The sequence below is a fragment of the Eleginops maclovinus genome, chromosome 22, assembly GCF_036324505.1.
Source record: "Eleginops maclovinus isolate JMC-PN-2008 ecotype Puerto Natales chromosome 22, JC_Emac_rtc_rv5, whole genome shotgun sequence".
NCBI lineage: Eukaryota > Metazoa > Chordata > Actinopteri > Perciformes > Eleginopidae > Eleginops > Eleginops maclovinus.
The window spans coordinates 16,601,417-16,617,525 of NC_086370.1; the positions used below are offsets into that span (position 1 = coordinate 16,601,417).

The window sequence follows — 16,109 nt, forward strand, 5'->3', positions numbered from 1 at the left end:
GTCCTAACTACTCCTCCCACTGTGATTTTAAAATGCCTTTCTCTCATCTAGACAATGAAGGAGGTACAAAATAAGTGTTTTGTCATCTGCAATAAAAGAAAGTTTCTCTCTTTTAATGGCATGGGTATAACCGGGCAGGAGTGCACCTTGCTGTTCATCTCCTGCATGCGAGTGTGAGCTGTCTGGGTGATGGCCATTATGGTTCCTGCTGCTGCCTATGCGTCTGCTCCGCCGGGATCACTGAAGTGTTGGAACTAACAAGCTTGGGATGCAGACAGCGGATGCACAAATGGGATTTTGTCCTGAAAGCTTTAGAGTTTGCTCCCTGTCTTCAGTAGAAACAGGAGAGAGGATGGGGCCGTTTGCAGGGACTGTCTGAATTATGCGCCACCAGAATGAGATGATTACATCTGATAATCTTGCTAATGATCTACACTGGGGAGGAGCGCACATAAAATTGAATGAGCAACACCGATGTACACAGTTTTCAGTCTCACCCTCTCATCTCTCTTATTCTCTTATTCTCTTTCACAATGTTCAAATGTATGCAGAATGGGAGATCTTCTCCACCCAGGAAAATATGCAATATTCCTTTAAGAACACAGCTTGTTGGGTATATACACCCAAACTAAGACATTCAAAATCTTCCCCCCAGATATTTCTGTAGAAATAAACACGCAGACCTTTCTTGCTGTATCTCCCACACGTACACGTACACGTACACGCACACACACACACACACACACACACACACACACACACACACACACACACACACACACACACACACACGCTCCCAAATACACAAACACGCTGAAATACCCACAATGCTCTTTCAGGCCAAGGTTAGTACAGATTAAAGACGTGTCATTGATGGAGGAGGCTCCTCCTTCCTCCCCAGACTGTCACAGTGTGTTTCGGAACAACCCACTTCATTTTACCAGCATAATGGGTAAACAGAGTGTGATCAGTCCAATTACCCCCTCATTGCATAGGCGTTCTGGCGGGGATGGCCTGTAGAGAGAGTGAGCTGTCTGGCGTGCGGCATAGTTGCAACAGTAGCACCTGCTGCCCGCAGCCCTCACTTGTATGAATCTCAATTTGTTTGTACAGCCGTGCCAAAGAACAGCTACCAAGACGTTACCCCTCTGAGAAGGATGGCAGCTGGCTCGCCTTCTGATTGCTGTTTTCACTGCACTGTCTGAGGATGTGTGCAAGATCAGAAGGTGCTGCTCTCAGCAATGAACTCATGTCAATGTCAGTCTTTCCAGTGGGTTCTTTTGTGCTTAGGTCCTCACTGTGCAGCTTTCAAGGACGGGTAAATGTCTTATCCCCCACACTACAGCAGGTTTTACAGCTCAGTAGATGCATGATTTTGCTGCCAAGAGTTCATCCACAGTAGGCCAACGGTAAAGAAGCAGCAGTCCTTAATATGAATTCTGAAAATGTAAGTTATACCAGGTTTCACACACGGTGTTCACTGTGCACACTCATATGAAGCGTAGCAGAGCAGCACATTAAAAGTCCCCTCTTCACTTTTACAGTTTCTCTCACGACATACAGTCAGGACTACTTGACATGTTCATGCAAGTGTGGAAGTATGTGGAGAGGAGTTTCTCCAGGTCCATGAATGGTTTAACCTTGACATAAAGGGAAAATTGCTATCGCTTTACCTTAAAATGTATAAAACGTCTGCCCTCACATTACAAGGACATATCAGTATACCCTTTTTTTATCCTGTTCATGTGATTGAAAGATGTGTTGGTTGTTCATATATGGAAATCCTTCTCTTGATGAATCTCCCTCGGTCTGCTCTCTGGAAGCTAAAAGCAAACATATCTATCGCGTGTATCAGCTTTATTTTCACCAAGAATCATGATACATTTACTGAGTAAAAAAAGTTTCTTTTTTATAATCACAAAGACTAATTTCTGTAACAACTGACAGAGAGCTCTGTCAGCAGGAAATAGAAATTGCCTTTCAGGATTCATTTGGCTCCACTAATTGAAACTAATACCTTTCAAATAGCATATTGATTCAGAGAAAGTACAATTTTTCCTATGTGCACAGCAAAAAATGAATGAATAATACAAAATGTAAAAGAACCAAGAACAAAAAAACAGAGTTGTAATAGGTTTATTGGCTGTGTGGTACCACAAGTCAAGGAGATGACAGCAAACCTATCATAGTATGACTTCAAAGCTCCTCTTCGTTTCCTGGGCTGTTGTGCAGTACACGGCCTGAGGTGCGTTGTATTAGTGCCCTAATTAAAATTAAAAAAGTCTTCGAGTGTCAAGAGAAATACTCTCACAGTAGAAAACCCCTGCACATCAAACGATATCAGTAGCACGTTTGGATCTTTATAAGGAAGTCCAACTGAATTTCCCCGAAAGGTACTCTCACACATGAGCATGCACACAGTTGACAGGTGAATCCGGAGTTGATTTATGCAAGTAAATGATGTTTTCGTTTCGTTTCTGAGGCAAAAAATGTTGCCACAGTGTGAACACAACACTGTTCTGCAAACCACAAATTAGCCATATTTTGCTGTCAACGAGTCCCAATACATGTAGTGGCATTTTGGATAACTTTATTAGCGTTACAAAAATAAATTAGCCTCTACGAAGTTGTTGAATAAAAACTCTTACGTAAAATAACGTAAACAATATCGTGGATTTTATAAAATGATTTCAGCATTTTAAAACCATCTTCCCCAAAACATCTTCATGAACAATGAGCTGAAATCGTTCCTGCAGTCACTCTCCGTCGGCGCGTTTGCCTGATGCGCAGCGCCTCCCCAACTGGTCCCTCACTTTGACAAATTCCTGGACGTGAGCGGGTCTGCTGGATGGCTTCTTGCTCGTAAAAATGATACCCTGAATGTTGTCGAAGTTGCCACATCTGTTTTCTCTCCTCTGTTTTACTGTTTCAGTTTGGAAGAACACAATGGGACTGTGGTCATTTTGGAGTGTTTCCCTTTTTGCTTTCGTATTTCTGAACCCCTTGCACTCTAAGTTTGTGGCTCAAGCGGAAATAACTTCTCTGAAAACAAACGACAGATTTTATCGCCTGGAGGTTAATCAACTGGAAGCACTTGTAACCCGAGAATCAACGGAGGTCAAAGTCGACAATAGTACTAAAGTTTTGAGTGCTTTTCAATCGAGAGAAGTCGGTGCTTTGGAGGCATACAATGGCAAGCAAGTGGAGAAAGAAACTCAGAGAGGACTTGAAAACGAGGCACTGATCGGAAACAAAACGGCACCAATCTGTCTCACCAGTCTCACAATACCTGGTCAAAAGTGCGTTAACATTTCCGAGGACTACCAAGGACGAATTACAGCGAATATAGTGTTAGGAAAATCATTCCCTGACACGAGAAAAAGAGTAAAAAGGGGGTTAAGTACACCATACACCGATCATGTGGATAGGAATATTCATGGAGAAGCGCAGTCCAGAGAGAGGTTTGTGGAGACGGTCCAAGGTGTTTCGAGCTCCCGACCCGAGTATCGGCGCACTGGGGAGGAAGGCAGAGGGTCTAACCCGAGGCAAAGTGAGCCGAACCTAGACACGTCCACTTTTGCTCTATCGGGGGACTCTGCGCACAACCAGGCGATGGTGCATTGGTCCGGACACAACAGCAGCGTGAGTTTCAGTTTTACAAAAACAATTCACACCATAAAAGGTTTAAGAAAACACGGAATTTCCCCACACAATGCACAACGCTATTTGTGTCATAAATGCAGATTTAAAACATACAACAGATTTGAATGAAACTCACATTTTACGCACAGCTTTTTTATGCACGTATATCGGGAATTCCCAACTCCAAAGCACTTATTTCAGTCCCAAAGAGTTTTTATACGTTTATTCAGTTGTGCATTTTCAGTTTTCACCTTCACTTATATATTTATTGTAATTGCATACACAGAGGTTTGTACATAGAGGATTGCGCGCTTGTTTGTGTGGACGCCTGATGGATATGACTGTGCACTTGCAGGATTCCCTCCTTTTGCTTTATTTCAACACTTTTTTTTCCGCCTGAACTTTGAATTAACAGTTTGCCCTGCAGGTGCATTTATGTGACACAGCTATGGGAAGGTGCAGGTATTTAGGCAGCAATCATAGTGCATTAATTATGTATGAAATAATCAAGTGACGTCTCTCAGGAAGGTGCTGTAGCTAGAATTAATAGGGATTGTGTCCACCCTATGATGCTGATGAGACAGATTCTGACCTTTTGCCAAATGCACCAGGCTTTTGTCATTGACATTTGACTCACACTTTGTTGGGAGTTGTTTAATTGCCTGGATAAATGTTTGTTTCTGAAATGCTTCCAACCTTTGCACTTCCAAATAGGTTGATGGGAATGTGCAGAACTTAAATGGATGACAGGACATTGCAGCAACCATCCAGATAACCCCTCAGCCCCTCCCTCTTACACATAGACAGACACACACACACACACATGCACACCATTGTACTAAAACAAAGACAAAGCCATGGAGATGTTATCTTCTACTTTACATATGAAGCCTGAACAAGTGTTGGTAAGCTCCAGCATTTATCAGGTACAAAGATCTTAAAACTACTAACAGCCTCGTACAAAAGAAAGGAGCTGCTCTGCCTTTTCACTGCAGGTAATTCAGATCACCTCAGTTTTGGGCAAAAGGGAGTGTGGCAGCAACATGAATCTGGGAACACATCAGAAGATTGTTGTGTCCCAGAAACACTGTGATTATTCATACATTATCCAAAAATACAGATATCTAATTGGATGCCTTATTTAATTCAACACCCTCCTTTGTGCTATCTGGTACATTTTCTTTCTGGTAACCTACGCATGTCATTATGTTTGTCAGACATTGGCTGTGTGATGCATTACTGTGGACAGTCTCTATGGAAATACACCAGAAATGCAGATAATCAATTCTGTATTGTGAAATATGTTGTTTGTTTGAGATGTCTTCACCAATGATGGCCTTTAGCTCTGCCGGACACTGTTCACTGGATCATCACTGATGGGCTTGTCACTGCAGCGAGTCAACATACAAGATTTATACAGTCTGAACCCCTCTCCCAAAAGTATGAGGAGAACTGCCAGGTTTAAATTGATGGCATTTTATGACTGGATGTTAGAGCTCAGACTATACTAGATGTAAATTACCAATAATAAATTCAATCTAAGAGGACTATTTGAAGGAAAATTACTTAGTTCCTGTGGTGTGGGGTAGCTCTATCAAATATTCACTTCAAGACTTTCCTGTGATCTGTCCAGGATGTAAAATCCCATGGGGAATTAAATGAGAAAAATGTAGAAGGTGATGGTGAACGTGCCAGGAGGGGGTCTTCGGAGTTCACATTTGATAAAGAAATTCATCGTGTAAATCCTCAAATCTGTCACCAAATCAGTCCTCCCACAACTATTATTTGATTTCTGTGATTGTCTGAGACATGAAAGCCTGAAGTCATAGCTCTCTGGGTTTTGACTTTAGAAGAGATAACATTGATTGGACTCAGCCATGGGAATAAAACATAGGCTGTGCAGATTTCTTTTTTAATGGATGCTTCTTAACTACATGTAGTATTGATTGACTGCATGTTTTCCACATCTTAAATCTGCCCTGAATGTGAATGGGAAAGCAGATATAAAGATTAATGATTTATAATGATGTTTTTCCATAAATATCAGCAAAAACAGAAAATAAACTAATTAAAAATACTAATAAATACACTTGGCTGGTGAGGTCCTTTTATAGTAAATCAATATTTCAGTCTTTTTGCCTCACATGAGTGTTCAAGCTGTGATACCATGTTGGTTATCTTTTTAAGCAGTCATCGCAGCACATCCTACACTCAAGGGATGCAGAGTCCCCCCTGCTACCCCCCTGAAGGCAAAAAGTCTTAGTGTGCAAGCCAGCTGGTGATCAGTGTTATTGGCAGCCAAATGATTTTAGGCTCCTGATTGACCAAGCTCCTCAGACAGCTCACAAAGTAGGACGCTATGTTGAAGCTGAGGACAGTTAATGAGCGTCTTTATTGACATCACATCCCCCGAGCTTCTGCTGCAGAAATGATCCTGTATGTTGTTGTAACTAAGGTCCGCCTACCATGAGAATTTCGGTCATTTTTATTGGCTTTCTATTAAAAACTGGCTCTGAGAGAAGCTGCCATCAATGAGGCCAGCTGTTTTTCCTGGCTAAAGAGTGAATCTCATTGTTGTTTTTGTCCGAGGTTCCAAGAGTCAAACGGATCTGTGAGCTCTGTAATGTCGTCGTTTTCTGCTGCGACTGACTGGGAATCAGACATGCCTCCTGGGCCGTGTTGTCCGCTTGCTTAATCAGAAAGAAGTGGTTATTGTTGCACATAATCTCATCGGTATAAATAGACGATAAAAAAGAGGAAATGGCATGGCCCAAGGGGACACTTGTGTTTAAAATCGGTTCATTAGATAGACATCCATTCCGTTTAACATGCCAGAGCTGGTTGCATGGAAACTCCTTGATCCATACAATCAAATGGAATCGGTTCCCAATTCACAGAGGCATTTGACCAGAGTTTGAGGGTGATGCAGGATGATGAAACATGTAATAAAAAGCTGCCTCTGTTGAGGTGTTCAAGTACAACAAAGGAAACAGTTTCAATGTGGTTTGTGTGTTTATAGTTTGGGATAACTTCACATGAATAAACTGGGAGAGGGCAGCCCTCAGACCGACCCCTTGTTGGCGGAGGCAAAAGTCAAATAATGTTGAGTCAAAGGGGGCCAAAATGTGACCTTGCAAAACCTTTATCCGTGCACTTTTCATCATCCCCTGTCCCCCTGGTTGCTAGCTAAGGGTATTGGGTGAAAAAGTGGTTCACGTTAGAAGAATTCCGTACACATTGTTTCCTCTCTGTGATACATTTTGTGTGGGAATAGCTCTATCACCTCAGGATTTGGCCATTTCAGCCTTTTCTAGAGGTTGTATTTATATTATTGTCAATACATCGGCTTTGACTGATTGTGAGTTAGGTTTCTGATATTTTCCTAAACATAGATTTTAGAGCTGTAGTCAATGGGGGAAAAAAAATAAAACTAAAGTAATTTCTTTCTACCAGATATTTTCGTCCTCTAGCTGCTTTTCCCTGGGGGTGTCAGCACCATAAGTCTGTTCATTAATCCCGCCCGTCTCAAGCCTTTAGGGGTGCGCTGTCCACTGTTGTGATTGTATGAAGCTGATAGATACGGCCAAAACCCTGCGTGCTTTGTAAGAGGTAAACTGCTGGTTACAACGGCAGAAACAATTTTGAGAAACCTGTTTGGCCAAGATCGTAACATTTGCAGAGAGAAAGGCTTCATTTGCTATCATTCTTTTCATGGCACACTGCATACTAGTTTCCCCTTTCCCTATAGTAATAATTCAGAGAAAATCCCAGTTTTTACTGCACGAATGACATGCATGTGTGCCTTTTTTTTTTCATGAATCATTTGTGCTCTGGGACCATAATGCATCGCATCAACACAGGCTCTCAGCACTTAGACGGTAGTTTTGGCTCACAAAGTGCATTTTAAGCACCAAATAAAGGCCTGCCACCAGTCGTGTGTTGATGCTCACTGTCATTGCTTGATTTCTATCTGCCTCTCTATCAGTCCCTCTCTCTATGTTCTAGACACACACATACAGTACACACATTTATTTTAATTTTAATCAAAGTGACAAAGCGGGTGCAGAATCATATTTGACAGTTTTGCATGTGATTAATTAGTTTAATAACTGCCGCAGGGTGGTAGTCACATACTACACCTGTGATTAGGTTATAACAACTAATTTATGCACTTTCTGATTGTGAAAATCAGAAAATTCAAATTGGGAGACAGTCTCTTCATAATCATCACGGATATATCGTACACACAAACTGCAACGCTTTATGAAATAAGTTGTTATGGCTAAAGGTTGTTTGTTCAGCTCTTTACTTTTGTTACTCCTAATATTAAGTCAGCCCGGTTTGGTTACATTATGCCTTGACACTTGCAGGTTCTGGAAGCAGCATTTTGCCTGAAGCAGCACAGCAGTTACTATCATGTTTAAAGATGACGGGGATTGTGCAGGTGGCATTCGGCTTAAATAATGGGTTGACTTGGCAGTTCACAGACAGGAATGTATTAGTTGCAGGGGGAAATGGTTTTTCCTACCTAGTGGGACAGAAAAGGCCCAACTTAAAGTGCCACACACCGACAGATGGAGCAATCAATGGAGATGATTGAAAACTTCCAAACACAAAAATGTCACATTTTTAAAACAAAATACTCACTCAATGGGGAACAAACCCTCTCAAATGAGTGATAGTTTTTGCTTTGAGCAAAACAAAAACTCAAAATATTGAATGACTGTTGAAATCTGAAGCTATGGGCAAAAGAAAATAAACAGAATAGTCAGTAATTTAGAAATGATGACAAAATCATCATTACAGAAAAGACTTGACAGAAACTATAATCATCACTTAAAAAACGTCATAATTGTATTGGAGCAGATTTGAATTGTCATTGATAAGGATGTAGGACATGTTTAAAAAGACTTTCTGAATACTATCCTACTCAATCCTAAAGAAAAGACCCTCTTTGATTATATTTCCATGCATTTCTCCCTGTTTTTGTTGTACACACTTTTTAATTATGTAAAATGGCCCACATTTCCTCACAAAGGTGATTGAAATTGAAATGTATTTATATATGATGTTGTATTCTGTGCTTCTTTTGCCTTTCTTCCAAACACCTCTCTTTCTGATGTGGAGATGTTCGGGAAACTCATTAGAAAGTGTAAATGACCTGCTGCCGCTGTAAACAAAAGAACAATTCAATTAGGTTAGACGCGTTCATGAATATACGCTGTAAAATGGTTATATCAAAGTTTATTTAAACAACTACAAAGCTCAGAAAGTTACTTTATTCACAACTGAAATGAAAAGGCAACATTTGTTTCCCCACAATAGTAACCACCAAAGCTTTTTAATGGTAATGTTTATGCAGTCAAAACACTAAATGGCGGTGGCCTTGTTGGTTAAGTCAAGTTATACGTGAATTAAAAGCCGGTCTACTGACTTTAATAACATTCATCAAAATTACTTTTTTCCCAATCTAAAAACAAAGTGCTTTTGTTTTCTTAAACCTAACCACATGTGGGTTGGACCCGGGTCGCCCCTGGTCCTGCGCTTAGAACGCCCACCACTGCTGCCAGATGTGACATACAAATCCATAAGAGACATCATTAGATTTTTCCCTGTGTAGGGAAGGACTTTAGCCTCTCTAAACTGTTATGTTTGGTGGCTGACCAAGAATGCAAGATGAAAAATAAAGTGTTTTCTAGTAGTTGATGTCAAAGCAAAGTAATGAAAATACACTGCCTTCACGTACCTTTGCATTCACTTTATTTAGTCCAAGTTTTTTGGTTTTATGTGTTTTTTTGGTGTTCATTCAGAGCATCACAAAGATAGTAAATAAAATACAGTGTAGGAAGAGGCCACAGAAAAAAAACACTTATTTGAAGCCCCCACCTGTGAGTGTTAACATTGAACAGTGTTAAATGTATCACAATTAATACACAGAAACCAGATCTGCATAAAAGTCAATCAATAAGAAGAAGATATAAGAAACAACACTGACAATAAGCTTAACCTCTATATTAAGCAGTCAGATTCACTGGAATATTTAGTCTGTCCGGCTGGAAAACCTACCAATGTTTCAAAACTCACACCCTCCAAATTTCACACCTTCCTATGGTTTCAATTCACTGCAAGAATATACTACCTTGTTGCATGGAAACCTATAAAAATGTAATCTGTTGGATCAATATCAACTCATATCCCTGATGTTGGGGGGTGTGGACACATTGTTCTAGTGATCTCGCAGCCTTATTGGTATATGGGGTCATTTTAGGTGGAGGGCACTTTCTTTTCAAAATCTCAATTTGGACCCACTATCGCCTTTGGCTCCAGCTCAGACCCCTGCGGGCAAAAGCCGAGCCATTAGGAGCCAAAGCTGTGAAGGAATAAATGAGACGAGAGAAGTGTCTGAGTGGTGTTCTGCTCAAAGTACTCCAAAATGCTAACTATAGTTCAAATTCATCAAAAAACCTGTTCATTTTCCAATGATTTGACATTATCATATTTCACCCTGCTAAATTTCCAATCTCTGTTGTAGTCCATGCCTTAATGAATAACAGGGTTACACAGATGAACAAAAGTAAATGTAGTCATGCTACTGAACCTGGAACAATAAATAGGAGCAAACAACAGTGGCCTCGAACAGTAAAAAAGAACAAAAGTAAAAACAAAATGCTAATGTTTTATTGTTGTCTCTCCACACCACTTACAATGCAGCAAATTAATTTTAAATTGCACGGGATGTGACTAAAACTTTGTCAAATGTGTCAACACATTTAAATTAGTTCTGAATTTGCCATCAAATTTGTCCTTGAATGCTTCTTGTTTTTTACCTTTTGTACAAACCACAGTGCAGTGTGCTGTGATGTCAACACATAAAAGTGCTGTGTATATATATATATATATTTACCTAGTCCATTAAACATTTTGCATTTACTTTTTACCCCAAGCTTTCTTTAAAAGAAATGAAGCAATCACAATCTTTTATCCCACTAATGGCAAACAGCACATTTAATCTGGATTGTTGTTAGCAGCTGAGAGACATAACATCTCCTCTCAATGTGTTTGAAGTGAAACCCTCCCCCATTCAGCCCATTTAATTAATTCCCCCCTTATAATGGCCTGAATTGATTGCTGAAACCCGCATTAGGGCAATATGACCAAAGCTCAGGAATCAGTAGGATAAGTAAACAGCTGACAGCAGACTAATACTCAAGGGACATTTGGCTGGGTTTTACTTGATGAAAGCAGCCTCCCCAGAGTATGTTTTCACCCACAAAAGTACAAACAATCAATTGGACCTCTGATAAGATGCGGACAGAGTTAGGCCTCTCTTCGACCGCATCATTTCTTTTGAATGACGCTTGCCTTTTTCTGCTAAGTGCTATACTTTGGATGTTGTGTTTTTATCCCCTCGCCCACTTGCAGTGCACCTTGATTTCGCCCTCATCGGTGACAAGCCTTAAAGACATTTATGCAAATGTGCAACCAATACTGTATTTCTTTTCTCCGCCGGTGTTTGTATCCGATAATTTCTAATGGATGCATGAATATATTAATTTTATGAGCGAGAGCATTTATATCTCTGTGTTGGGTGTGTTGTGACACATACACTCACTTAATACACAGATAACTTTCTCCACTATTAAATGTGTTTTTGGTCTAATAAAGGACATGAACCAATATATTTTCTACTGTTTGGCTGGTGAACTTTTCCTCATTATTTACAAGATACAAAACATAAAAGCAATAAACCAATTCAAACCTCACATGTTGTCAGTGGGTGTAGAAGATCTGGGACATTAATTAGCTTGTTGATTTAAAGATACAAACAGCCTCTCATTTCTTGCCTTCGGCTTCTGTCTTTATTCTGTTAATGAAGTTGAGGATGTAATGAGCTTAACAACAAATGAACCAGGTTTTATTTCTGTGTCCTCAGAATTGCTTCTGCTTTCAGGCCAGTGAAATTCAGAGTAGTGAGGTGAACAATGGAGTCCCAGTTTGCTCCTCTCGCATTGATATGCCAGCTTTTGGTGTCTGATAATGGCCGGGATGCATTAGGGGGCCCCTTGGATCTGCATTAGTTCATAGACTTGGCTCTTCCCACTACCTTTTTCACCCCGTTTCCTCTTCCAAACCACTTCTTCCGCTTCTTATTCAAAGTCGTAATGGCTGAGAGTCAATTTAGGGTAATTTACACTGTGACACATAACAAATTATGTAAAAGCTGGGCAGCACCCCAGCCCGGCCCATGACAAGCTCAATTTACCCTCAAAAATATTCTTTGTGTTTGAGAGTTTTTTAGTCTGTACGCATTTTAGGATGTGATCATCAGTGATGTTAGGATTATGTCTTAATTATTGAAGTGTATCTTAGATTTGTGTACTTTGTAATGGTAAATACACTGCTGATATTTAATCAGATTTACATTTTATTTAGATCTTTATTGTTGATTGTCTCTTTAAATTTGACACAACATTCTACCTAAGTACATTTTTTTACAAGTGAATGTACTTACTGGTTTACATATACACCAAATATGTAATGAGCTCTTATCAGTTCACACTTGTTACACATAACTTGTGTGTATGTGGTTTATTTAACATGCTAACTTGTCTCAGTGAAGCACTTTTCGGGTTTTTATTCTCATAATTGTTCAAATGTTATTCATATTATCATCCTCATGGCCTGAGTAAACTAAAAAACTAAAATTTCAATTAAATCTTTTGACAGATTCAATACACACCTTTAACTTTGTTTATCAAAACGTATTAGGTGACAGACACTGACCCACAGACAGCTGACTAGGAGCGATGGCATATTTGGGTAAAAGCCAGCTTATGAAAGCTTATATTTAAGACATGATTTAATTAGTGTCGACACATTTCAGTGAATTGTCAGGCATTTTGATGTCATGGTTATACTCAGAGGAGTTAAATAGACAAGGGTGACTCCCGGGAGAAGGCTCTGTGTATGAATGTGTTTACCCCACAGTACAATATACAGAAGCTTATGTGTATTCATGAGAATGTAAATGTGTAGCATTTCAGCTGTGAACTTCTCACTGAGTGCTAAAGGTAAAGAAATAGAAGAATGTGTCAGTGCTTTTTTTCTTTTATTACAAAGAGCGTCACATCACTCACTGTTCTCAACTTTGGGGGTCCCTTGGAAATTAATTTAGATTCTTCATTTGGCCCCTCCGGCTCGGTTCAAAAACAGTGCCAGATGTACATGAAAGTGGCAGTATTTCTAAAGATGGCTAATACTTCCCGTTGTGTGTTACTCCTAAGAAGGAAAGAAACAGCAATCTGGAGGTGTGATTATTAGAGTAAGGGTCTCTTTTTTCCCTTGACTACCCAATTAAGCTGACATGCTGAAGGCTGCCATCTTAATGATGCTTTAGTGGGGGCAACAGGTTTCATTCGGAGTGTGTTGTAAGACTGCGCTGATGTGAAGCAACAGTCGATTTCGTATTTCTTAATAGCCATATTGCAGTACACAGAGATGATTCATGCCTAAATTGCGCGCTGTGTAGAAAATCCTCTGCCCACCAATATGGGGTTGAAATGCCTCTCACGTCCCACTGAAGCACTTTAAAATAGTGAGCTTTTCTCTTTAAAAAAACAGATGGATATGTCATTCCTAAAGATTTGATTTGCTCCAACAATTTGTGTGTGTGAATGCGCTTCATGCTTGCGCAAGTGTACCGTGTAGTTCTGTGTGTGTGGATGAGACATTTGTTTCAACCCGAAACATTATATCACCATTACATCACCATTACATCATGGCTGTAATGCTTTGTTGCCATGGAGGCTGTCTATGCAGCCATCTTTAAGAGTTGATACCTTTACGTGACCAAACAGCTTGTGACTTGGCCTTTAATGTTTGTTTTTGTCTTTCTCTAAGTGCAGGTTCCTTATGAAATATAAAAACAACGGTAAACTTCTAGAGCCTGCTTTTAAAACAAATGAAAAAAAGACAAAGACAGAGAGATTGAAAGAATGATAGAAAGAAAGCAAAAGTCAGTAAAGCAAAAGAGGGAAAGAAGGCAGCAAGAATAAAACGTTATGATAAAAGGATGACTAACCCAACTCCTCGGAGGGGGAGCGCCAATCTGAAAAAATGATTGGTTGACTTTCCCGGGGCAAAGCTCTCTTTGCTCACATCAATAAAACATAAACATGAATAAATGCACTGCTTTTGGCCTTCCAGGGTCCTTACTTAATTTCATGTATGCAAGTGAGCGATGATATGCATGGAAAATTATATTTACCTTGAAGGCTCAAAATAATTCTGGAAACCATTTTGTGTTTGTTTGTTCCCAGTATTTACATAAGTGCAGGGCTGCACCACAAACTCTCAGAATTTTAGTTTGAATTCTTCTTCATTTGTTTGGTCCTCATAGTGTAAATCACGCATCTGATGTGCATCTGCTCTTTTTCAGGATATGCATGTAAGTAATTGCTCCTTATTGACTTGAGCCGTGATGCACAGCTATCAATAATTTGAAGACGTGGGGACGCACAGTTTTCCGTGATGTACCCTTGATGTATCTACTTAGGGACAAATCAGCCAAGCAGTCATCTGCCTCACTAGTCTGTTGGTCCCTGAGGTAGATCTTCCCTGACCCAAATCAAGGGGTCAGCTTTTGTTAATGAGCCGACCGCACAAACACGTTAATAACATTTAAGACGGAGATTCTAATGACAATTACAGCTCGGCTGCTGAGGGGCTTTGTTATCAAGTTCTGCAATTTGAGGCTATTTGTGGACGTTGTTTTAAGTCCTCAGTTAAATTAGTTAGCATTTGATTAAATTGGATCCTTGTGCAAGTGATTGAACCCCATAAAACTGTGGACATTTATTCGTTGTTCACTCAGTTAATTTGCAGTGCTGGGTATTTGAATCCCTTTGGTTGGGAATGAGGCGCTTCTAGTTTGACACTGATGTACTCAATTCAAGATTCAATTTACCTTGTATTATTTATACAGTCCCATGACACAGAGTCATTGCTGTTAGCAACAGAGAACTGAAGAGACAAACGATCAACAGTTTTGCTGAGTTTTTCTCTCGTATCTAGTTTTCAAAGCAGGCAATTAGATCTAACATCACAGCCACTTAACTAAGTCGGTTCTCCAAATTGATTCAGACTCCAGCGTTGGACCTTGCAGACATGGTGCATTTAGTTATGCAAATGCTTATCTCTCTGTGTGATTGGTTAATTAACCTGTAATGCAGATAGTCCCAGTCATGCACATTGGCCATTTGATGGCTAAATTGTGGGTCAATTGGGTTTTTAACATTTCCAAAGCAGGCTTAGAGGCACGTCTTTGTTCCTCCGAGTCTTGTGTGGCTTTTTCTCGGTTTAATGACTTCTTCCGTGGGTCCCATAAGGTTAATGTGTTTAAACTCACTGTAATTGAGCTTTTGACCTATCTTTCAGGCTTTATATAGAATATGTCATATTATGCCATGTTCCTGCTCCCTGATTGTTATAATCTACCATTCCTTCTCCCTCCCTTCATGCCCTGCCCTAACTCTCTTCCCCAACCCCCCTCTTTATCCTGAGTTATGAGCATCCCCATGGGAAGTCATTTATAATGCCATTGGAGTGACAATAATTTGCTTGCACACCATTTCACTCTGCCCTCTGTGCCTTGGCAGGCTTTTATGGGCCACATTTTTGTTTTCCCAGAAACACATCGTCCAACCATCCTCATAGAACACGCAAAAGCATTTAGCCAAAATGGGAACTGGACATCATCCAATGAGTAAAATAAGTGACATCACATCTTCCAACAATAACATTTGAGACCTGCAGCTACTTCACTAATTTGAAGGTAAAAGGCAAGACAGATGACAAAGGGAAGGAGAGAGGATTGTGTGTGGCAGCCACTGACTGAGTTTCGTTTCAATCTTCAGTGAACAATTATGTTAAGATTTGCTTATGTAGATATCCTTCCACATGAGATACAGACACAATTCTTGACAGCACACATCGGTTTTTCTTTAGTTCCTTCCAATAGCAGACTGACATCTACTGACAGCATGAGGATCACTTGTCACTGGGATAACATGCTGTATGACACTGGTATTTATTAGCAAAGTGATGTAGCAGACATGTTGTATTCATTCCACGCCACTAGGTATAGACAGGTGTATGCTGGAGAGGCACTTATGCAAAAGCTTTTTAGTACAGGCGTTGGCATGTAATTAAGCATGTCTGTTTTTATTATGTTGTAGGTGATCCTGATCTTGACTAAGCTGTATGACTTCAACCTTGGGGCTGTTACTGAGAGCTCACTGTGGAGGTAAGTTTGTGTTTGATCATTGCTATTTTTACCTTTTCCATCTGAATCGAAAGGTAATGGCATCGTGGCAAGGATTTTATAAAAATGCAAAAGCACGGGCCTAAAAACAATAAGGATAATGCATTCATGGAGAGCACAGTATTGTGTTAGTATGATTTATAGT

General features: G+C 40.0%; 1 protein-coding gene across 1 annotated transcript in view; it reads left to right on the top strand.

Moving 5' to 3' along the window:
* Positions 1-2,860: 2,860 nt before the first annotated feature.
* The window catches only part of sorcs3b (sortilin related VPS10 domain containing receptor 3b), a 35,890-nt gene continuing 22,641 nt past the window's right edge, over positions 2,861-16,109 (top strand). Inside the window, exons 1-2 of the mRNA XM_063875000.1 lie at positions 2,861-3,642; positions 15,879-15,946. Of these exons, the coding sequence (XP_063731070.1) occupies positions 2,881-3,642; positions 15,879-15,946 (830 nt within the window). The 5' untranslated portion in view covers positions 2,861-2,880. The remainder of the gene's footprint in view (positions 3,643-15,878; positions 15,947-16,109) is intronic.